Raw genomic sequence first — 26566 nt, forward strand, 5'->3', positions numbered from 1 at the left:
ACTTGAGATATGTTGTACCAAACTTGAGATATGTTGTACCTGAAAACATTTGCACTTATCTAAGACACCCTGTAGAATGTTCAAATTATTTTCTTACCAGTTCTTGTTATTACAGTAATTCATATTTAAGGAAATGAGCCTAAATCCTGGTCTAACCAAAACTGAATAGAATGCTCCTCTTCTGACTGTGTTACTGACTGAACTTGGTAACCATTTTCTCCACTGGGTGTCTAGTTCGTCATAAAGCCATGATATTGAGCTGTCTGGTGTATTAACAAATGGAGGTGGAAAACTGGAATATTAAAATATGCAAGAAATGCGGCCTAATTTGTGATATTTTCAATTTTTAGGTCCCTAATACAGTATGATCGAAAAAAAGATATGAAGCTGACATGAAGACATTCACCATATAATTTTATGAATTTCCTATATTATAAATGCTCCTTCTTAAGAGTGTAACAAGTATATTTATAACATGGACGGATCTATTGTTCTACATCACTTGACGTTTAAAGTCATAGGCTACTGGTTAAAATCAAGAAAAATATAGGTACGCTTTAAAACTAAATCCTAAATAAATTAAAAACGACTTATTTTAGGTATAGGAACATGTCAAAATTCAAAAAGTCAAGAAAAATATAGGTACGCAAATCAAGAAAAATATAGGTACGCTTTAAAACTAAATCTTAAATAAATTAAAAACGACTTATTTTAGGTATAGGAACATGTCAAAATTCAAAAAGTCACGAATTAAAAACCCTTTTCACCAGTGAAATAAAAAAAATGGGTTTCCATTTGAAAAAAATGATTTATGATAATTTTTTAATCGCTCAATTCCATAACAGCTGTGGTCATTATTATATGACATTCAAACAATTTAATTTTTGAAATAGATAGCCACATGTCTTCTCTTTATGGCATAGTGGCGTGATAATCACTAAATTTGACGTTTAGGCCACAATTTAGGCTATACACATATTTTTGACAGGCAGTTTTTTCCGTCCAAAAATTTTAAATGTTTTTTTTTTCTCAAAAACGGTTAATGTTAGGTATAGAGTGTTTAATATCAAAATTCATAACATTTTACAGAGAATTTAAATCTGTAATAAAAAATGGGGGCACCAATTTAAAATAAGAAAGTTGCTGTCAACTTCCAGTATTTCCGGAAGTGCCGCCATATTGAAAATATTTCTAATCGATAGTTCTCGTTGTGAAACAATGATGTGCAAAAAATCTCCGATCTAATAATAGACAAAATAATGAACGCTCAGCCTGGGGCACCCTGTATAAGCAGGAAATGCAATAATAGTAAGTATGATAGACAAGTAATATACACAAACAAGTACCAAAGAATAATTGATTGAACAGCAATTTTATTAATCTCTAAGAGTAAAGTAAAACCCGTAAATATTTTTCATTATTTACTTCAGAGTAAATTATGATAAATTATTCACGATTTGGTTGGTTAAGGCATATAATATCGTCATTATTATTGTAATAACTATACCTATTAACTGGAGCTGCTTCGTGATTACCCAATGCCGGAAAAATGGGAACACCAGGGAACATTTGGGACATTTGTTTCACAGTTTCTTTCAGTATTTTCAAATTTTCATCTCTTGTTTGATTCCAGATATCATGAGGCGGTAAATCACCCGTCCATAGAATATAATCAATGTCCTAAAACAAAGAGTATAATGTTTGAACTACAATATTTTTTGGCCAAACTTACGGGATGTGTATCTTGGATGTGCTGTAACATGTTATCTACTGTAATTTTTGGTGTATCACATTTTCTGTAATCACCCCACCTAAAATATTTTAAGTAGTAAAATTTATTTAAAAAATAAAACTATTAAAACTTACTTTCCAGCTGCAGATTCTTTAGATAAAGCATGCCCGTTTGTTAGTCTACAACACAATGGTTCTGCACAATCTGCGTTAGCACCTTCCATATAATAAGGATCATAATGAGTGTCCGATAAATGGAGTACTTTAAACGTTGGTGCGTTTACCTAATAAACATTATAATACTGCCAATATACGAGGTGCGTCTCAAAAGTGGCTCACCCCCTATCACTTTTTTATTTTTTCAGATAATAAAACTAAATTTGGTATGTTAGTATATGATATAAGTTAGAATTGATCGACGTATTCGATTCTTGTCGGTCAACTTCCTGTTTCACCGGAATTGACTACAATTTTTGATTTTTAAATGACACCCTAGGTATTTTTTAACTTCATTAGATAGAAAATGACATTCTAAATAAAATTACATAGTATACGTCAACTTTTGACATTTTGAATTAATAAAAAAATACTATTTTAAATTTTAGTACCATGGCCATAAATGTAACGTAAATCGTAAAAAAAGCGCTTTTTCAAAATATGCTAATGAGCCACCCTTGTTCCATTTGAAAAAAATGAGATATGATTAAAAATACGATTTGGGCATCTTTTAACCGGCCAGGATAAGACACGTAAAACATTAGACGATCAAATATATTTTTCCAAGTCCCCTTTATTAAAAATCGGTATTAGAAATACGATTTTCGTATTTATTCGTTTCATTCTATTCAGAATGTCACTTTCTATAGAATAAAGTAAAAAAATACCGAGGGTGCTATATAAAAATAAAAAGTTCTAGTCATTTCCGGTAAAATAGGATGTGATCAAAAACAATTAAAAACGTCAATCTCAATCCTAATTTATGTCATATACTAACATACCAAATCTTGTTGTTTTATCTGAAAAAATAACAAAGTTATAAAGGTGAGGTGAGCCACTTTTGAGAGGCACCGGTAGAGGGTGTAAATAAATAATAGTGAAAAATCTGAGAGGTAATTACTATAATGGGAGTTTTCTTTTTTTATTTAATTTTGCGTTTCCTTACAAAATTATTTGCTAAAGAGTTGGACCTATTTTGCTAAACTCTACATCTGACAATTATTTTAATATGACATATCGTCGGTAAAATGTATCAAACAGCTAACTCCATTATTCCTAATTTGACAGGAGAGCAAAAAAAAACGGTATAAAAAATATATACACATGCATCAAGTATATTCATGTTAATATGATAAAGAGATAACAATAATATCTGTTAGGGTGTAACAATAAAACTCAATATTTCGTTGAAAACTTAACGTAAAAGTTATGTATTAAACATTTTATTTAATTAACATAAAAATGTTTAGCAGATTAACACGTTTCACTGACTTTATGTTGTATTACATTATACAGATTATAAACTTTGTTTTTTCTTTATTGTTTTTCGTGGTTTCAATTTTCGGAATCGGGCACTAGTTAGGTTACTAGTTTGCACACATAGCACGCCCACTTATGGCCTCTAAAATTGTACACAGCGCCTGACCGGCACAGTTATTAGTGAGATATCGAGATATCGGAAAACCGAATAACATCATGCAGTATTTACCTTATGGTTACAATATGCGCGAGTCAATTTTTAACGCAACACCCGCTAATAACGTTACCGCCTGACGTAATTTGCGGATCAATTACACCAAGCGCTATTTCTAAGTAACGTTTACAAATTGCTTAAATGAGCATGTGCGTGTATTTGACAACCGGGGCCGGCCGGCGAGATATTTTATTTTAGGTTATGTTTGAATTGTTTTAAATTATTACTTTAGTTTTATTACGTAATTTGATATTTAAGTAGCTGGGATTAGTTTTAATTAAATACCACCTCTTCCAATATTAAAGAACCTATAAAGAGGCTTAGGTTTACAGCAGATGACGACTTAGCCCTTCTAAGAGAATTTGTTGCTTGTTGCTTGTTGCCCTAAACCCACTGGAAGACGTGGAACAATAATGCACTGGAAATAAGCACTTTGGCCCTTTAGTTTTAAAATACCTAGTAAACACAACAATTTCAAAGTTTTAAATTCAAAGTTAGGTTAAGTTTAAATAGCGGACGCGACGCGAATAGAATTCTTTCCGTTCCGATAACTATAAATGAAGAGAGTTAATACCACCTCACGTAAAGGAAATACCACTTGGCCTTATTAACGTCCATGCACGCTATTCGGTTTAGCGATATCTCTCTATTACGCTGTTTATTGTTATTTTACGCGAGTTTATTTTTTGCGCACAGGAAATTTTACTCGTTTGCACATCGTCATAAAAAACAATTTTCGTACCACGAATTAGGGATAAGACTTTTATCTGTATACATATAGTATACCTAATCTGTGGTATTACTAACAGCGCTTTCAGCGCTCATGGTACTTGCCCGAAGTCGCGGACGGTCCGTCGCGGACGCTCCGCTCCATCTGAAAACACTGTAAGTCGACTGTACCGTATGATCGAAAAAAACGGCGTCAGCAATGGCTATGAAATGAAGATCACTGTCATTTTATATGCAAAATTATATGAGGAATGTCATTGATGTTCATTTCCACGCCAACTGGATGCCGTTTTTTCTCGATCATACATACGGTACTTGTTGAAAATGTTAATGTTGCCTACATTGGAAATTTGCAAATAAAAGAATTATACGATGTATTTAAAACAACAATCACCACCTAGATTTTTGGAACTAATTGACTGACGTTGCGTCCTCGTGTATAAATAAGTTACTTGCATACCTCTGGTACTTTTGGTTCGACCACCGTTGGTTTGGGTACAGGAGGAAATGCGACTTCCCATTCGTGGTAAGGATTGTACACATCGCCGCATGCATCTCCAATAACAAAACTGCATATCTCATCGGGTCCTGCAATTAGAAAACATGCTTTTATATTTATATCAAGTAAAAGTCGTAATTGATAGCTGATTTAATGCAACATAATAAATAATAATCACGTAGATATATTTTGATGTTTCTTTTAACACTACAGTCACATTAAGATTTTTCAGTAGAATTTAAACTTTGGATTTATTTTTGATTGGTGCCTTCTAACGAACAAACAAAACACTTTTGAATAAAGGTTAAATTGTATCCAATTAAATTATTGTGATTTCAGAAATACATAGTAATGAAACCTTGCAGATAAAATATAATATAGGATATGTAATATTATGAAATAAAAAATATATTTTTGGACTTTAACTAATTGGAAACATCTGCCATAAATTAATGGCCTGTAAAAATCAGAAAAAAGTGAGTCAAAGCAATTATAATTAAAAAACGCTGTCGCGTTTAATGCATAAACAATGTGAGCAAACCGGAAAAAGGTAGCATACTTTTACCGAGGAGAAACACAATTCATTGGAATCTGCGGTTTCGCGACAAAGCACGGAAAGAGAAACAATGTGACAGAAGACAGAAGATATGTTTTGTTATAAGTTGATGGCCTTGGTTTAAGCAAATTCAGTACACAACAAATGTTGTCTTGCATAGCTAATTATTGAATGCTATCGATATATTTATGTAACCAGGTCTATTAAAACTCGAGAAATTATCCAATAAAACTGTCATTTGAAAAAAAAAATTACGGGCAAGCTGATTTTGTCAGCAAGTGTCTTCTGAGTGTAAAATAAACAAAATAGGAAATGTTCCCCTTGCGGTTTTTGAGCAATAGGGGTGTTTTTTTTTTAAATTGTACTACAACAAAATAATTAGAGGCAAATTGTACATCAACATTCTCTATAAGTTCGCCTAATGAATTTTTTTTATAAGTTTATTATTTCCGGACTTAGCAGCCGTTTCATGAGCATTTTGGGGTGGTTTTCAAAAATTTTGTTTTACAGCAAATTGACCCGTATGAAAGTTGTTCATAATAAATGGACAAGCAACTTTTCCTCATGATTTTTTTTGTAGCTTATTCATTATTTTTGGAGATAGCGTCCAGTTCATGAACAAATTGGGGTAGTTCCATAATTTTTGTATAGTTCTACAAATTTACCAACTTAAAGGTGTTCATATTAAAATTACATGCAAACTTCCCTATGATATGTATTTATTTCCCCAAAACGAAACATGGAATTCATCAAGTGAATGAATATTATGATTTTTTTTTATTTGTATCGTCTTCTTTTTTGTGATGGACATGGCGTTGGCTCCTCAGATTGCCCCTACCCACACTTGCATTTAGAAGAGTTGCCAGTCCTTTTCTCTGAACGTCCACAATTTCAGCAACATTCAATAATTTCTTGCAAATAAAACACGAATCCATCCTGAAACAGGGATATTTAAAGCTACCACCACTTGTTCATGATCTGGGCGCTATCTCCAAAAATAGTCAAGTTACAAAAAAAGTTCATTAGGCAAAGGTATATGTACTCTTATTTTGAACGAGTTTCCTGGGGTGAATTTGCTTAAAAAAGAGTAACATTGAAAACTACCCTAATTTGTTTATGAACTGGACGCTATCTCCAAAAATAATCAAGCTACAAAAAAAAATTATGAGGAAAAGTTGCATTTATTATGAACAACTTTCATATGGGTCAATTTGCTGTAAAACAAACTTTTTGAAACCCACCCCAAAGGGCTCATGAAACGGCCGCTAAGTCCGGAAATAATAAACTTATAAAAAAATCATTAGGCGAACTTATAGAGAATGTTCTTATGTACAATATGCGTCTAATTGTTTTGTTGTAGTACAGTTTTAAAAAAAAAACACCCCTATTGCTCAAAAACCGCAAGGGGAAAATTTATTATAATTATAGACTTGTGACGGTGTCAAATATCACCACGTAAACATGTTATAGTTGTAATTAATAAAAAAACATATACCTTTCTTTTTGATAAAGGTGAGAATGCTTCGCGTTCAATAAAGAATTAATAAATTTTTAAAACTACGCAATATAATAATTAATAATTTTACACAAGCAAAAGCGTATATGCGTCTGTGGGATTCCAGTGCAATTATCTATTTAAATGATAGCGGTCCATAGCGCCGCGTAATAGACCGCTGTTAATTTACTAAATTGTTATGACTTTTTACGCATTAGTTTATTAGAAAAACGTGAATTTATTTACGACTGAAATTCATTTATTTAAATTCTTTATTTAACATTAGGTGCATAAAAAAAATATCACAATTTAATCACAATAAATAATGTCTATACCTGGCGGGTTCGTTTCTTGAAAAGGTTTTTTTGCCACTGTAAAGGAAAATCTACAAAATAAGTTATTTTTTGGAAACACCATTGGGGGGGCATTGAATCCGAACGAAAACCAGATTGCCAGTTATTTTTTACTAGTAAAACAAATTTGACCAACAGACAAAAAATGCTCTCCTCCTGTCGTCAGAAGCAAAACAATAATTAATTAAAAAGCGAAAACTATTTAAAATTTCTAAATATAATCCATGGAATTGTAATATTTTGTATATTGGGGTGTTATTGTATATTTATTTCGTAGATTTCGACCAAATAGTTTTTTAAGCCAAGATTAGAGAAATATATTATCCTTATATTATCTAGTGCTTCTGATTGCAAACAAGGCGAATATGATGTAATTTTTATATTATATTAAAAATAATTCACTCTATAACTACAATAATGCAGTGTGTGTGCTGATAAAAATAATCTTACCTATATTGACTTTTCCTAAAACGTAGATGACCTCGCTGGCAAACAATTCGGTAATTCCCTCGCACACTCTAGGCGACTGAATTTTTAAGTTTACACAAAAATGATAAATGGTCTTCTTAATCTCTTTTTCAGACTTGCCAGTTTTGGTGTAATGTTGCAACAGTCCAGCACCTACAAATAAAGAAAATACTAAAAATCTAGTGGATAAAACAGTAATTTTTAAACACTTTTGTAATTTAATTAATATGATCGTACTAGCTTGTGTTGTTTTCCATAGATAATAGAACATCATTTTTCAAAATTATCTTTTCATCTAGGTAGTTTTATTTTCTGTTTTTAATATTTTCGATTTTGGCATAATTGGGGACGGGCTACAGGATGACGACCTCGACATTTCGAACCGATGCCTCTAAATGGACGAAACCATCTTATGGGTCGATTAGAACCAAACTCGGCATAAATATGTTAAAATCTTTGGTTTTTGAGATTTAAAGATATTTAAATATGCATACTACAATAGAATAGATTATTAACACCTTATACATTACTTTTCAGTATTAGTTCTTGTGCTGAGTTTAAAGATGAGGAAATTATGAGGAAACCAAACCAAACTTTACTGAAAAAATGTGATTGCTTTCTTAAATTTATACAGGGGTACCAAAAATTGCTGATCTATTTTAAGGATTTATTTTATATAAAAACTTCGTTATTTCAAATGTAACACCTTGTACTTCTTTAAATAAGTCGAAACAAATTCAAATGCTCTTTCAACAAACTATATTAGGGTTTCCTATACGTATCTAGCTCAGAAGCCAGTTTTCAATAAAATGGCAATCAAGATAGCTGGTGTCGCCATGGTAATTTACTAGTGACAGTTAATAACTATTTACAAAATCGACATTGGTTTATGGACATTATTATTTAGATTTATAACAGTTTACTTAAATTTACCTACAATAGTTTAATAAGAAAGTATTCATTATTTTATCAAGAAAAATAAAGAAGTATCTGCTAGCGGAACGAATGTTACTAGTGATTTTATTTTATGAGAAAAATTGCTTTTTCAAGCAAGGGCTTATGCTCAAAGATATCCCAATAGAAATCTCCCTGATAAGCGTTACTTTGAAAAACAACTTATCCTATTTCGCAGAGCTGGTAATGTGGTGTATAAAAAACCTATTAGGCAGAAACCTGTCGTTGGAAGTGAAGAAAATGAATTTGCCGTAATTGGCTCTTTTATAGAAAATTCATATATCTACAAGTATTCGTAAAACGAATCAGAGAACTACTTGTTCGTTTTTCTTGATAGAATAATAAATACATATTTAATAAATATTTTTTATTAAACTATTACATATATATGTAAATTAAATAAAAGTAAACTGGCATAAATCTAGATAAAGTTCATAAACTAATTCGGATTTTGAAAATAGCTACTAACTGTCAATGACATTAATTGCCGATGACGACATTAACCCTCTTGGTTGGCATTTTATTGAAATATTGCTCTTTATTCAAAATCTAAGCTAGATAGGTACCTATATAGGAAACCCTAATATAGTTTGAAAGAGCTTTTGGATCTGCTTCGATTTATTTTCCAAAATACAGGGTGTTGTATTTGAAATAACAAAGTTTTTATGTAAAATAAATATCTAAAATAGACCAGCACTTTTTGATACCCCTGTATACATTAAACAAATCTATCAAATTTTTCAGTAAAGTTTAATTCTTTGGCTTAAAAGTCAGCACAAGAATTAATTCTGAAAAGCAATGTACAAGGTGTTGACAATTTTTTTATTATAGCATGCAAATTTAAATATCTCAATAACCAAAGCTTGTAAACATATTTGACCCTTATAATAAATACCTTATTTTGTGTCGACGGATCCAAATATGAAGTGTTCCATAAGAAAAAATATAACTTTGGTGTGGATCTTAGTTCACAACATACCCTGTACATTTTAAAATAATTTTAAATTGTGCACATTGCCTTCACACATATACCCATAAAATATTTTGTGTCTACATCTTTCCGTTTTCGAATAATCAACCGAGGCGAATGAGGTGAGCCACCCTGTACTATTATAATAGTGAAAATATAAGTATAATAAAGTGGCAAAATCGAAATACAATACAAACATAATACAAATTGAAACAATTATTGAATTCTGGTAAGTCAACAAACTTAATACTTTTTATGTCTTCTGATTGTTGATTTAAATACGGAATGGCTAGTGGTTGAGATTCTTCGAATGGGGTACTCGTGCTGAATACAATATTAGACTTACCGGCTCTGCATGCCGTACACGAAACTTTTGTCATGACCGAGTTTTCAATTTCGAAGGCGACCTGCTTCAGGTTGAGCAAACGCAGGGCCTTATCAACGAACTGGGGTAGGTGGGAGGATTTTTCTTGGTCTCTGCTGAACAAAAATCTACCCTAAAGCAAAAAATGCATTAAATAAAAAGAAATTGGAGGAATAAGAAAAAAGTTATTAAATTAATATGGCTACTTTATGTGCGTAAATATCAACTGTAAAAACAAAAACTAAATAGAATTCGCTATTTGCTTCACATATTAAATATATATTAATAGGTATGTTAGTCTCTGGAATAGAGGTCGGTTGGCAAACCTATCTTATGCCGGAACCGCACATGCGGCATTTAGCGAACTCCGAGCGCTCGTCAACTACCGAGCGCTCGTCATCGGACTTCGCCTTTCCATCCACACCATGCGGGCTCTGATAGTAACAACATAGAAACGAGCACTCGTTCTCGTCGCCGAACTCCGACTTCCCCCATCCACACACATAGGAAATCGGCGAAGCCCCGTTCGGAGATCGCCAAATGCCGCATGTGCGGTTGCGGCATTACTATTATATGTTCAGCTTGGAGATCCAAACGATTTGAGTCTTGTGGTCAGTAGAAAAGAAAGTCACTGATGTCACTTCTAGCATAAAACATACAAAGATATAATTTATGTACAAAAACTAATAGACATATTTTTTTCTATGAGCCCACCCCTTCCAGAAGTCACGAGCCGCCACTGCATTAACAAATAAAGTAATATGTTCACACTTAAACTTCTGAAGCATGAATCGCCCTTGCACTATAAATAATCATAGTATTTGATTGTTCATAAATATCTCATATACCATGAATAAAATAATATAATAAGCCAAATACGCAAATACAATTTTTTTTTCATTCCCTTACTGGTGTAAAATTATGTATTATTCTTATTAACCATTATTATGTGTTATGTGTTTGTAACGGTTCCATATACGTTTAAAGAAAGTTTTTATTTATGCCTAATAATAATAAACTCTATTATTGTGGTATTATCCACCACCTGATTTTTTTTTCAATAAAAATTATTATAGTGACAAGATATGTAAACTTTGATTTACAATGGAGTTATGTACCAGGTTCGGTGGCCAACTAAGAATGGACGCCGACTGTATCTCAGAAACTACTTATCGTATAACTTAAATCTAATAAGCAAATCGAAAAATGTCCGCTAGGGGGCGTTTCTCTGATGGCCAATCATAAAACAGGGTTTTTCTCAAAAATATGCAGATGTACAGGTATTTTCTATTGTAATCATCGAGAAATTTGTAATTTTTTTGATCTATCTCATAAAATAAAGTGGTGGGGGAAGGTTAAACTTGCTTTTATTAAAATAAGGATAACTCTGATTTGGGTTAGCCGATTTAGACAAACTAGGGCTCGTTTAAAAGAGCTTTTCTTCCTTAATGATCTCCAGTATAAATTTTGTTTCTACAATTTTTTTTGTGGTAGATAGAGGGCGCTGTTTGACATCATAACAGATATTGCGCTTTTGCATAAAAAATTTAAATAGGAGGTTATATTTTTCTTTGTGCCGTTAAATAGAGCACAACATTTCCAAAATATTAGCGCAAACCGCAACTTGCTATCTTCTCTCTAACGGGAGATTAAGAAAATAAATCATATTAGGCTGTCGCGTCGCCTAGAATTATAAGGTCTAAAAATTATAGTAGTAGGCTAGGAAACAAAAAGAGGTAAATTGGTTGCGTCAAAATATCAAAACGTTTAAGTTCAGTTTTCATGCATTCGATTTTCGGGCGTTTTTAAAAAAAAATGACGTCATAAATTTTTAAACGTGTTTATGTAACATTATCGTCCGTCCATATACATATACGTAGGTGGTTCTCAGATTAAAATAACCGAAAGTCGGACAATCAATAATTTTATTAAAATTTCTAGGAATTATATGCCGCCATATGGTTTTTAACGAAAAACGGCCGAATTTCGTATGGCCGAAAACTAGGGGTTTATTTCATGTAACGTCATTAACTTCGTTCTTGATTTCACTTGTTTTCGTGTTTTATCTGTTGTTTGTGTTATTTATTATTATATTATAAAGTTTATGTCATTTGGGTCACTTTTCATATAGCACAGGTGCGAATATTAATATGCACTACTGGTCCAAATCTACCCTTGCTGCAAGTAGTTCAGCACCAAGACCGTTGGTCGGTAAATATTTAGGCAGGAATTTTAGGATGGCGAATGATTGGACTTTTTTAATTATCTGAATGAAATGAATATCCATAATTTATGATAATTTCTAAGAGATAAATTGCCAACTTTGTTAGGGGATCCATCATGAAATTGCATTTATTGCAATTTCATCAGCATGAATGTAGTTGATACAGTTGGTGCAGTTGTGCCCCCTATTTTGCTATGAATGTGTGGGGCTTCTTAGAGACCACTTATTTTAGTAAATAGAAACGCTGGAGCGGCATATTTCGATGGCCAGTTAGGTCATCGGATTCAATATGCCTGGGTTTTAATTTATGGGGTCGAATCAAGAACGAACATGGATCAATAACAATTAAATGGTATTAAAATGAAATTAAAATATATGTTTTGATATATTGACGTAACCAATTTACCTCTTTTTGTTTCCTAGCCTATTACCATAATTTTTAGACCTTATAATACTAGGCGACAGCCTAATATGATTTATTTTCTTAATATCTCCCATTAGAGAAAAGATAGAAAGTTGCAGTTTGCGCTAATATTTTGGAAATTTTGTGCTCTATTTAGCTGTTAAGTAGAAAAAATATAGCCTCCTATTTAAATTTTTTATGCAAAAGCGCAATATCGGTAATGATGTCAAACAGCGCCCTCTAGCTACCACGAAAAAAAAATATGGAAACAAAATATATACTGGAAATCATTAGGGAAGAAAAGTTTTTTTAAACGAGCCCTAGTTTGTTTAAATCGGCTAACCTAAACCAGAGTTATCCTTATTTTAATAAAAGCAAGTTTAACTTTCCCCCACCAATTTATTTTATGAGATAGAGCAAAATACTCTATATTAAAAAAAATACAAATTTCTTGATGATTACAATAGTAATATTTAAAATACCTGTTCAACTGCATATTTTTGAGAAAAACACTGTTTTCTGATTGGCTATCAGAGAAACGCCCCTTAGCGGACATTTTTCAAATTTGAAAATAATTTCCAGCGATTTCTCTTGGTCGATCGGTAGTTTTTTTACTATGTTTACTATTTAGATTTTTTTCCCAACGTTATACAAGTAGTTTCTGAGCTACAGCCGGTGTCCATTCTTACTTGGCCACCCGGTACCTACTGTATGATAAGTATTGAAGTACTGTTAATTTCGAGAAAAATTATATATTTTATGATAAGACCTTATTTATTTTTATGTCAAAAATATTTGGCTACATAATTCCGGAAAGTACCCAACCGCCCGAAAGCATCAGAAACTTTGGATCGCATCCTGCAAGAACAGAGCGCAACATAATATTTATATGAAATTGTCCTTACGGGCACTTTCCAATCTAAACTTGTTTCGTTTTCGTTATAAGAAATTAATAATTTATATTTTAAATCGCCATTTACAAAATCTATTATGGCGCATTCTCACGACTCGTATACTTGACAAACATTTGTAAATTGGTATACAAATAAAGAAAATATCCAATTTATAAAATGTTTGATCTACTTTCATCTACTAATAATTAATTAAATAACCAAAATAATATAATTTCTCTCAAAGAGTAACCTTTATTTGAACTTTTTAATTAAAATTTTGTTAACAATTTTATTGAAAGTTATTAACAGATAAAATATATTATAAATATAAAAATACCTACTTACAGTACTTTCCGGAAGAGGTGGTAACGTATGGTTTCTTATCATCGCGGATAGTATTGGGATTTTACTTCGTTCCATTTCATAGTTCCACTCGTCTCTAAATTGGTCTTCATCCGATACCATTATTGTTTCTTCGTTTGAAGATGTAAGTCCTATAGGAGAAGCTAGAAAAAATATAATAATATGGTAATCAATAAAGTCAAGCTTTTATAAAAAATATATTGTACTCGCAAAACATTTTCTGATGCACGTCATCAATCATATCGACATTGACATTAAAGTCTATAAACCTGAAATTTTGGCGAAAATGTTTAAATTTGTTGTATAATTTAAGATACCGAGTAGCTCTTCATTTTACTTTATAGAGCATATAATTGTAACAGATATTAGATTAAAGCTGCAAAAATTAGTTTAAACCGAATTTTATTATCACTATGTTGGTCACATAGCGCCGTGTTCAGCAATGTTGTCCTTTATTATTTGACAATTATTATCCTAGTGTCAGTCATTATTTTGTATAATATCGTGTTGTTGTTGAATCTTTGTGAATAATTCCCGTTTTTTTGCCTATTTTCATAGTCTTTTTTTTTAAATTACACTTTTAAGCACAAACAGTTCTTTTAAGAAATTGTGTGTTAAATATGCCGAAGCATTTAAACAGTCGAAGCAAACAGCTTGTAGCTTCCCTGTTTTTTTTTAACTATTTTGAATGAGAACGTGACAATAAAAGTCCTTTATTACTCTTCTCTATTCTCGGACTGCAGTCAGAAAAGTAAGTTTGATTGCTAAGCACATTATACCATTTTCAAAGTTAGTTTTTATTAAATTCCGTGATTATTAGTTTGTGCATTAATAGCACCCCTTAGCCCACGGCCACACAGAAAGCGTTTTTAGCGTTTTGCGTTTTTTGCGTCTCAAGCGCTTTTTGCGATTTTACCGCTTTAAGCGCTTTTTTCGATTTGTGTCCATTAAAAATACGCAAAAGACGCGGCAGGTCTGCAGTTTCTATCAAGGTGTCAATTAGTAACGTCGCAAGCTCATGGATTCCCGGCCCGTCCAACAATCAATCCTGTAAGAAAGAGATAGGCGAGATCGGCGCTGTTAGCATTGAAGTGACGAAGATAATATATTCGGAGACAAACAATCTACTGCTAGTGGCCAGTGGTGTGTGTAAAAATAATTATTATTATTTGCCATTTATTTTACGAATTTTAGTTTATATATGTATAGTTTTTTTTTTATGTTGTAGTGTTATGGTTAGTACTTGTTATAATAATTATAATATAATATAATAAATAATTAGAATTATATAATAGAATAGTAAATATTTATAGTTACTAATACAATTTTAGGACATTTTGGAGTGAAACTTCTTTACGCGCGCTGGGAGTAAAAATTCAAGGACGTGTCATACGAGCTAGTGAGACGGCCCTGACACGAACTCGTTGTAACGAAACGTATTAACGGCTTAGAAATACGTAGTGACGCGACGTGTATTTGTGAGCAGTTCACGTGTTTATCAAAAATATTGATATTTTAATACAAATTTTGTAAAATTGAATCAAATTATTACGTGTAAAAACTATTTTTATTATTTTACGCGAATAAAATTGTCACAGTTACGCTTTGTTAACACTTAAAAACTATTTTTTTAGATGTATAAAACTATTTGTTACTGGTAGAAAACTCTATTTTTACGCGTATAAAGCTATTTGTTACGTGTAAAAATATATTTATTACACGTAAAAACTATTTTTACGCGTCAAAAACTTATTGTTTCTGGTCGAAAACCTTTCTTACGCAAAAAAAATATCTTTTTTTACGTGTAAAAAACTATTTCTTACACGTAAAAACTATTTTTTACGCGTTAAAAACTTATTGTTTCTGGTAGAAAACCTTTGTTACGCAAAAAATTTTTTACGCGTAAAAACTATTTGTTACATGTAAAAATCTATTTTTACGCGTAAGAAAATATTCCTTTAATTTATTACTTTTTCAACATTTCAAACTATACTTTTTCAAACCATTCCTTCAAATTTTTGAATTTAATAGAATCTTCCTAAACAGTAGATGTTCTTTATAAAACTATTTTTAGATAATATCCTAAAATGAAAAAAAATGCATACTATTTAATTTATTTTTACTGTATTATCAAATATAACGTACGCCTATGACGGGGTCTCATCTTAGAAAACGCTAAAGACGCCACGTCATTTGCGTTTTTTGCGAGACACGCCGAACGTTACACGCTTTTGGTGTGGCCACTCCTATATAATCCTGTTATTTTGTTTTAGTCGCTAAAGACGCTTCACGCTAAAAACGCTTTCTGTGTGGCCGTGGGCTTGTTATTACCACTTATGGACCATTTTGGTTGTTTCTATAGGGTATCTAGGAAACCGTGGGAAATATTCAAATTTTGATATTGCAGTCTCGGGTTCTTTTTTTGAAAAAATCATAATGGCGCAAACGGATCGTGGCTATCTTGAGCGGTTTCGAAGCTACAGGGGGATTCTCAAATTTTGTACTTTTTGAAGATGTTCGATAGTTTGTTTATTTCAACAACTACGCAAAAATGAATTAAACATTCTAAAGGCACTTTTCGGTGTAGAATGCAGTGGCGTAGTCAAACTTTTTTTGAAAAAATATTTTTATGATATTAACTATACTTATGTTTTTTTAAATACAACCCCTATATATTTTAAATTTCCTGATTCAGTTTGGCATGGGCTTCTCGAAAATATATAAACACTATATATTTATTTTCACTATTAACTTTAAAATTCCAATTTATTTAAAGACATCGACTTTCCTCTTGGTAGGTCATGCCGAGTATTAAAGGAAACAAGTGAATATCTACTTTCAAATTAATCCATGTATTAGCAATTAAATAAATTCGGAGAAGAAAAAATACGAAGCAAATAATTAATAAATTAATATAAAAAATAAAAACACAGAGAATACATTAAATGTTCAAACTGCTGCCCATTATTATCTAGACAGAGTTGGCACCGTCTCTGCACACCGCCGCTAACAGCATTTCGAATGTGTATGTTGATTATTCTTTGCAACTTCCCCTAGGAGATGCAAGACCTTGTCGTTGGTGGGGAAGCTCCTGGTCAGGTGCTGGGGGGAATCCCCCTAGCACTTGGCTTGGTCTAAGAAGCATCGCACTCATCGTCTTGTCCCTGACTGTAGTGTCGTGGCCAGGGAATTGCACCAAGACATATAACGATACCGGGCGGGGTTACGGACAGCCTCAACCGTGGGGCATCGGGAGGCACCCCATTGTATTTTACCTCTTACTTCTACATGCGGGGCTCTGTAGAAGTGGACCGACTGTCCCTAGCGACTCATGGGAACACTATGAGATCTGGTAATAATAGTAATAAAAACATCACCGGTGAAGCTGTGGGAAACCCTCTAGCAACACTAGGGAACAGTAACAATGAAAGTTCCAAGGGGCCAAACCCAAAGAGAACTACAGGAGAGGTGGCTGACACTTGCGTGAGACCATCCTCCGCAAGTGGCATACAAGCTACCACCTCCTCCAAGGGTCGGGAGCCTACCTCCTACCTCTAAACCCAACAGGCGACACAAGCTACCGTTTCGTCTACCCGGCCTGGGTCGTAGCTCCTCGACTGTGAAGGACACGGGTCTCCGTAGGAAGTCCTGAGACTGTATGATGAGTTAGATGTAATATAAATTAAAGTAATTGGAATATCAGCATTTAAATATCTACCAAAATAAGACTATACAGATACAGCATGTCCCCGAATTTAAAGTATCATCCGTTGTTAAAGTATCACATTTTCCAATAACTAATGTGAGCTAACGAACTAAATAAATTTTGTGCTTCTTTAACATTTTAAAACAACAAAAAATATGACGTTAATTAAAATTCTACAAATAACAATCTATCAAAGAATGAAGACAAAGTTATACTACCAGAAAAACGCGTTTTGATTTTAAAAAATTCAACAATATTTTCATGTTTTTCTCAATTAACTTCTTAATAAAGCTTAATCCTTATAATATAACTTTTTTTAACTTTTTTTATCTTTTATTATATCTGTTTCAGTGGCAAAAATGCCTAGACTTTTTTTCGAATTGAAAACAATGCCTTTCCTGTATAACTCATTCAAAATAACCACTCAAAATATGACTGAAAAAACACGGCGTCAGCGATGTCTATAAAATGAAAATCGCTGTCATTTTATACGTAAAATTATATGGGTAACGTCATCGATGTTCATTTCCAAGCCAACTGGACGCCCTTTATTTTCTATATTCTTCTATATATCTTCCATAAAAAATATTTAAATTAAAAAAAAACTAGGAACTGGATAAAAACATACATAAGCAGTAAATAAGCCTATCCAATCAATACATAATCTTAAATAACAAGTATTTTAACAAGGTAGAATAACCAACTTAAATTAGAACAATTAAATTTAATAACCTACGCCTCAGGTATAACCTACACCATCAGGTATATTGCGTTCGTCGCTTGGTATTCGTCACTTGCATCGCCCCTTCATAATCGAGCGATGTCGGTTATTTCAATAATCGAGTACTTGAGCGAATTTTCGCTCGAGTTATGCCATCACTAGTATTATTCCCCTTGAGTATATCCCAAAATCGCCTCTCGGGCTCCCCTACTATAATATAAATTACAATTTCCATGAAAATGTAAATATCTTAAAACCAGAAATTGTATAACTATTTTTGTTAAGTAAATGTAAAGCTTACCTTGAATTGTTAAAATGTTGCAAAACCCGCATAGCGTCAGAAGGTATAATTTCTGGAGCATAATCTAAAAAAAGAATAGTGGTTATTAATAATATCAAATGACCCAGAATTATTATTGATATATTATGTAAAATAGATAGTATTATCCTATTATTTCAGTATGTCTGTATCGAATTATTATACAGATAAGTTTTCAAGTTTTGTTTGAAAATTAAGTTATACTTTCTTGCAATATTATTAATTTAAATATGAAATAAATATTTCGGAATTACTATTATTTTTTTTTAATAGATACATTATATACAATATGATCGAGAAAAAAAGTGTCAAGTTATCTTAAAAGTAACAGTCGACATTTTATGTATAAAATTATACAGGGTGGTTCGAACTCAATTCCGGAAACTTATCCGGAATTCCGGAAACTTATAGCAGAATATTCTGCAGAAATAAGTAAAAAAGTTCGTGTATAAATGTATGTTCTAAATTGCTTAATATCAGAGATACAGGGTGTAGAAGTTTCTTTTTTTTTCAATTTTTTCCAAATAATTTCTGAAGTAACGTCAGCATTTGGATGAAAATTCATGTCTAACAGTTTTTTGACAGGTTTTAGCTGTTTTTAACTGTTAAGAGTAATAACTTTTCGTCCGTACCTGTATAAAACTACTAAGTGAAAAAATATATGTTTTTTATTTCAATGGTTTTTTAGGTAAAAAATGTCTCTTAATAATAATCGCTTCGAGCAACTGTTCTCAACATATTTAGAATAGAAGTAGTCAATACCTGTCATTACTGACAAAAAATAAACATTATGTCGAGTAGATAGTTATTTGACTGAAATGATAAATTTGAGAACTTTTTTTTAAATTAATCATAAATTTTTCAGCGAAAAATGATGATTAAACAGTTTCTGTTAAACTTTTGGCACAACATTTCAAATTTATGAATTCAGTCTAATAACTATTTTAAATACTATTTAATCAACATGTAATTTATGTAAATGATAATAGGTATTGATAATTTCGATTCCAAGTATCTCGAGAACCATTACTCGTGGCGATATTTACCAAGAGATCTTTTTTACGTAAAAAACGTTATATTTTTACTCGGTAGTTTTATACAGGTATGGACGAAAAGTTATTACTCTTCAAACCAGTTAAAAAATATGTAGGTTATTACAAGTAGAAGGCATATTGACATCAAAATTAAATATCTCATGTCAAAAAAATCCCAAACACCAATTTTCATCTAAATATTGACGTTACTTCGGAAATTATTTGGAAAAAATCGAAATAAAAATTAAACTTCTACACCCTTATCCCCTAGACTATTTTAGGACATACATTTATACGAACTTTTTTACTTATTTTTATCTGCAAAATATGCTACCGAAGTTTCCGGAATATAGTTCGGACCAACCCTGTATAGTGAATGTCATCTGTCGTCACTCCTAAGGTAACTTCGAACCTTTCATCCCCCACTATGAATTCACACTTCTATAATAACTTTAATAAATAATTAAAAATAATAACATAAAAAGCTCATGATTTAATTATCTGTTAATACTAACATAATATAATAATTATAAAGCTTTTAACACAAACTTTTTTAACACGCCAACTTTGCTCATATATAAAACTGATATTACTGCTTGCACTAGCCACAGCATCAATACCAAGCTAAACTAAGCAATCAAACAAGAATCGTGGCCTACTTGGTACCATCGAACGAATTAATTTATATAAATTATAAAACAAGCGGTATTAAAATACTATTATGAATTTCGCCAAAGAACTGCTGGTACCTTACCATCACGTATCTTAGGACTAACGGGACTAGAAACCTAATTAATTTGTAGTTCGTACCAATTAGAATGTATAAACAAATAATCCACTGATACAGTGCCAGTACTTAAAGATATATACAACAATTAGTATAACCATGTTATATTAACTTATTAATTAATTAAATTATTCTCTGGTCCGAACTAAGTTTACTCACTAATAAATCTAAGCTACCTTCATAAAACAAAATTCACACGCAAATTAAATTTTTTGAAAACAAAAGTGTATGAAAGGTCCACCATATACAGGGTGGCGCCTCTCATACGCCGCGGAAGCTCCAAGGAGAACGGTAGTTTATATCGAAATGAAATTTTGGCAGCATATATAGGTTCACTGAAAGCATTGTATAAAAATATATAGAATTATACAGGGTGTCCCCAAAAAAAGTTACACATCAAAGTTGTGTTTTTTCTAATGGAACACCCTATATATTAATTGATTTTCGGATTCTAAGAAAAAAATAAAGGTGAGTTTTATTGAAGAAGCATATACCTAAAATCTGATGATTTTGACATATTTCACATTTTATGAAAATGAAGAGTAAATTTTAAATTTAGATAACAGCTACCTAAATTTTAGTTGACCTTGTATAGCCTAATATTTAATTACAGTAAACATTGTATATTAAACCAAATTGAAATTTCATCGGAAAAGTTATACAGGGTGAGACAAAATTAATATGGAACATTAGACACTTTTAAAAGCAAGTTACTCCTTTATTTTAAATGGAACACCCAGTATATTTTTCCGGTGTTCAATGGGAAATTTATATATCTTCAAAATATTATTAAGGTTGCCTACCCCTCAGACAAAGATTTTCCCAGATATTTTAATTTTTATGATTTTGCGTCAGTAAATCTTTAATATTTGAAATAATCTAGGTGGCTGTGTGATATACCTTTTGTTAATTTTACAAGAATTAAAGATTGTTGAGTAAAATACACAAGGGTAATAAAAAGATACGCGTTTAAAACATATTTTAATTATTACAGAATTAAAACTAGATATAAGCTTATAATAATGCGACAAAAATTAGCTAGATTAAATCAAATGCTCAAAATGCTTCCCTTCCTGTTAACTGCATAAAGTGGTTATATTTTCAAAAGGATCTTTCCATTTTAAAAGGCATTTATGTGGAGTTCTACCTCAAAAAGCAGCTACAATAATTTCTCTTATGTTGTCGACACTATTTGGTCGAGTTTTGTAAACGCTGTCTTTAACATATCCCCATAAAAAAACCAGACTAGATAAAATCAGGAACATTTAAGTATTCTCTTAATTGGTGAATGCAGTGTGCAACTAACAGAATCATATCAATTCTCTCTGATGTAAGATAAGTTTGCAATTTCAGCAAATTTCTGAGATTTTTTTTTGTTTTAACTGACACAAAATGATAACTAGTTACTAAAGTTGGACTAATTAGACAGGTATGTTGAAGTAACGTCAGACATATCATAGCCACCTAGATTTTATCAAACAATAAATATCTACTTAGATCACATCATGTAAATGAAAATATCTAGGAAAATTTTTGTTTGAGGGGTAGGCAACCTTAATAGTATTTTGAAGAGACATGAATTCTCCATTGAATACAAAATAATATTCTGGGTGTTCCATTAAAAATAAGAGAGTAACATGCTTTTAAAGGTGATCAATTTTCAATATTAATTTTGTCTCACCCTGTATAACGTTTTGGATCAAGTTTTAATTTGATTTAAAGTACAATAGTGAATTTAACTACATATTAGGCTATACCGGGTAAATTCTAATTTAGGTAGCTTTTATTGTAATTTAAAAATTATTCTTTATTTCTAGAAAATGTTAAATATGTCAAAAACCTTACATTTTAGTTATATACTTCTCTTATAAAACTCACCTTTATTTTTCTTTCAGAATCCGAAAATCTTTTAAAATATAATGTTCCATTACAAAAAACACAACCATATGCTCACAAAATTTTATTTCAATTCAAAATATAAACTGTCGTTCTCCTTGGAACTTCGGCGGCGTATGAGAGGCGCCACCCTGTATAACTTTTTATAATTTCTAAACAAGCAGCAGAAAACAACTAAATTTTAAAATAACCATATCCAATAATCATCAGTTTGTGTAAGGATTCAGCTGCCATGTGAATAATCTTATTATAAATAGGTGCCTACAAAAGAGTTTTCCTAATTTTGTCTTCATCGTCTCATTAAATTTAAATGTGTCATGATTACTATAATTAATTTTCAGTCAGCTTCTTGATCATGAACCTCATTATCGAATTTCTTTTTGAAAATATAATTCCAAATGGCAAAGATTAAAAAACTTTGATCGTACGATACATATCATATGAATCAGAAATTGCGTTAAGGAAATTTATATAGGTAATTAAATATTGTTGAATTTTTCAACCATATTTTCATGTCCATTTCTGTATGAAAATATTTCAGTTTTAGATAAAGAAATCCGATTCATAGAGAAGAAAATACATAGTCAGATTGTCAAAACTAAATTACTTTTTTCGCAATTTTTTTTCAGTTTAGAGAATATTTTTTGGAATTAGAAAAGTTCGAGATAGAGACGTCTCACTGATATCGATCACTTTTTGTAGAAGCGCAGATTGTTTAATAACATTACGCACAATTAAATAGCATAAACATAATTTTACGATTATAGACTAATTTCGGTATCAACATAATGACAATTAGATATTTTTAATATTAATTGCTGTTTATATTATTTATTTGGTTTTATAATTGCCGGTTCAACTAAGTTCGATTTCTCAATGGGAGCTATCTTCGCTAGATAAAGTTCATTATAGTCGTCATTAATGGCGCGTCATTTAAACATTTATCTTTATATCAAAATCGAACGATTCTATTTTAATGACAAACATACGATATTTCAATATTTACTGGTTTTACAGGGAGTAAATACCTAATATTAAAATTAGTACATATTTAGTACACCCATAATAGTTGCTCGAAAAAAATATTTACCTATTTTAGCTTGTTTTTGACTAAAGATCTAGAGTCTATTTCACTAGTCCGAAAAAGTACCAAATAAGCGTTCGGCATTTAACGTTTTATGTAAAACTGGCTAGGTATTTTTACACAAATGGAGAAGGAAATTAAAGATACAGGATTATATCCGTATTGTATCACATTTTTAGACAACGTCTTACGTAATACTTTAAAATCTTAAAAATAAAGATTTTGATGGTCAAAAACATCAACAAAATATTCCTTATTTTGGACTAAATTTTCTCTAAAATAAAGACATTATTTAAAATTCCGTTACAATACAGAAATAGATTGAAGTTTTGTGATTACAGTGACATATAATTTTTCTACGACTAGCCTAGAAAATGCAGTTTGACACACGAAAAACTCGATCTGAAATTGGCGTTTTGCAAACTGTGGTGTGCTAAGGATTTAGACACAAGACATGTGCCAATTTTAACATTTTTAATCTCCAATGTTTAGCTGAAACGCCAAACGCAACGCAGCCGCCAGAAAAGTGTCATCATTACCTCTGTCATTACATCGCAAATTATTTCACAAAACTGGCAAAAACTGAGTGAGTCTGCTGCTAATTTGTAGTCGTAGAAAAAATAGCGTAAAAAACTCGTTCGAAAACTTCTTTGTACACTCGTTCGACTTGTGGCTCTTGCCTGCGGCTCGAGCCAACAAACTGTCGAAATCGTGTGCAAAACGTCGTTTTCAAAACTCGTTGTTTAATATACTATTATATGGTTTTGTAACAAATTGCTCGCTATTTTATGGCAAATGCTGAAGCTCTGCAAACCTTAATAAAGCCTTAATCAAGGCACGTGTGTTTGGAATTTTGGGCGTGGTTTAACACGACAGGACCGGGCTAAGCCTTCTGACATATAATATACATTTCCTTCGGCCACACACAGGGTCTATTTTTCACCTAGCGGGCCCTAAGGCCCAAGCAAAAATTCGGGCCCTCTTTTCCAATAAAATTCAAAAATTCAAGAAATTATGGATATTTTACAATCTTTAACGGGCCCCCCAGACCACCGGGCCCGAGGCCCGGGCCTTATGGTAAAATAGGGCCTGGCTACACACCCGCTTTACCCGACCCCTGAAAGCGACCCGAACACAGTACAGCGTAATAGACTAGTACAGTAACATAGTACAGCGTAATAGACTCTTAAGAGAGATATTCAAACTAATAAAATAAATTCATTATTTCAAGTGGATTTAAGTAGGGGAAACCGGGGGAATCCCGCGCACGGGGGAATACCACGCACGCCGCTGTAGAAAAAACTACAACTAGTAATACACAGGTGTGAGGCTGGAAGTGTTGCATAAGCCATATGAAGTTTGCTCCAAAAGTTTGGAATAATTGCCGGCAGTCGTTAACCAATAACGAATATTTTAGTGCTAGATGGGTTTTTCATCTATCTTTTCGGCAATTTAATCGGTTGATAATTAGTAGTTCCAGTAATTAATAAAAGCAGCTTGATTTTAATTCCACTTACCAGTGCATCTATAAGTGTTATCGCAAGCGATCACCAATAAAATGTAAGTACTTTTGCTAAAATAATTTTTTAGGTAAAAAACGGCTCCCGGGAAAATACCGCGCAAAAACAAATCAAACAATAACGCGCTGCGCGGTATTACCCCAAATGTACACTCTTCTTGTTTATTTTTTTATAGCTAGTTTCTTTTAGTTTATGATGCCCAGAACATACCAAAGGGCATCAGAGAAAGGCAAATGGTCAGCGGATGCACTGAAATCAGAATTGGAAACTATGGAAGAAAAAAGAAGAGAGAAAACTATGGAAGAAAAAAGAAGAGAGAAGAGAAAAAAAGAAGCAAGTAATGTAAATATGAAGGAAAAGAGAAGGAAAAGAGAACTCACAACAACTTTAGAAAGTAAAAAAATCAACAAGAAGCCAAAGAACATTCGCAATATTAAGTTTGATGACGATGATACTGAACCTGAGTGTTATTCTGAAATCGATCTTTGTGTTTGATGATGACTTAGACGAAGTTGATCCTTTCCCAACCCATGAAGATGACATCTGTTTAATTTGCGGAGAGTTTGGAAGGGACAACGAGGTCTGGTATCGGCTGTAATTCCTGCTCAAAGTGGACCCACGCTGCTTGTAGTAGAAAGGAGAAAGGAAAAATCTACCTTTGTGACTACTGTTGTTAGGTAACAGTTTATTTTTTATATAAATATCTGTGTTAGAATGTGTTTGTTATGTTAATATACAATAATGTATCTTTACTTTTGTTGACACTATCATCTTTTTTATTATTTGTGTTATCTATATACCTGTATTTTATGTATAAAGTCTTAGTTAAACTGCCTTAAAATACCTCAATGCATTCCATTCCCCCAGACCATGCGCGGTATTACCCAAAAGCCCGGGTAATACCGCGCAGTCACACATTTTTATTTTTTTGTATTAATAGGTACAACAAAACAAAAATGTTTAATTTTCGATGTTGCAATAGTTTGTATATTGTATCAATACTCCTCATACAAAAAATTACCTCATAAAAAGCTTAACATCAATCTAGGAGCTTTCTGCTTATGTGCGCGGAATTCCCCCGGCTTCCCCTATTTATAAAAGAAATATAAAATGTATATACAAACTTATAATGGTTTTAAAATATGATTTGAATACGGACGTTAGCAGAACCTGTACTGACTTGTAATGTAACAAAAAAAAACGACAACCGAGTGGAGCACCATTGTTTTTCGCGAGCCGCTCGGTTCGCTGGTTATTTCCAGGCACTGACTAGCGAATGATGGTGTTACAAAGCGTAACATTACAACCCTTGGCTCAAGTCAATATCCGCCTTAAGAATATGGCCAAGCTAACGGCAGTATATAGTTTACCGAAGTTGCAAGGCCCAAGGCCCCAAAAGATAGGAAAACGGTTCTACATTTCCTATACCGCTGTCCGGCTGTGTATAGGGTATAGGACCCGGAATCGTTTCCTCGGAGGCTACAACTTCGCAGATCTTGAAGATGTTGCCGAGAAACGGGAAGAGCATAACGGAAATCATCTGTTTCATCAATGTCGGCCAATAGTTATAAACACAGCCTCAGATTGGGTGGTATCAAAACGAATTCTTCTGCTAATTGGAGTTTGCACTTTAACCAACCAAGGCATGAATGGAATATTTTTAACGACTAGTATATTATCGTAAAAATTGAACGTAACTGTTCCAGTTTTATTTAAGTTATACTTCTTCTTTTTTATGGGGTTAACCAATTACCACTATTTTTAGCACTATGTGTTCATTGTGTTATTGTTTACTTTTTTACTTAAC

At 32.1% G+C, this 26566-nt stretch overlaps 1 protein-coding gene across 4 annotated transcripts in view; it reads right to left on the reverse strand.

Moving 5' to 3' along the window:
- The window catches only part of LOC115881825 (sphingomyelin phosphodiesterase), a 58986-nt gene that overhangs the window by 13324 nt on the left and 19096 nt on the right, over window positions 1-26566 (reverse strand). For 3 of the 4 annotated variants that reach the window (XM_030899493.1, XM_030899494.1, XM_030899495.1), the window contains exons 2-10: window positions 18421-18484; window positions 13675-13835; window positions 9792-9942; window positions 7504-7674; window positions 4611-4738; window positions 1867-2015; window positions 1733-1811; window positions 1508-1680; window positions 98-292 (exon numbers count right to left, since the gene is read on the reverse strand). In XM_030899493.1, the coding sequence (XP_030755353.1) occupies window positions 98-292; window positions 1508-1680; window positions 1733-1811; window positions 1867-2015; window positions 4611-4738; window positions 7504-7674; window positions 9792-9942; window positions 13675-13835; window positions 18421-18484 (1271 nt within the window). Of the gene's footprint in view, window positions 1-97; window positions 293-1507; window positions 1681-1732; window positions 1812-1866; window positions 2016-4610; window positions 4739-7503; window positions 7675-9791; window positions 9943-13670; window positions 13836-18420; window positions 18485-26566 lie in introns of all 4 variants that reach the window. The other variant, XM_030899496.1, reaches the window with a different exon arrangement.

Source organism: Sitophilus oryzae, unplaced genomic scaffold, assembly GCF_002938485.1.
Source record: "Sitophilus oryzae breed Bouriz unplaced genomic scaffold, Soryzae_2.0 scaffold_1743_pilon_pilon, whole genome shotgun sequence".
NCBI lineage: Eukaryota > Metazoa > Arthropoda > Insecta > Coleoptera > Curculionidae > Sitophilus > Sitophilus oryzae.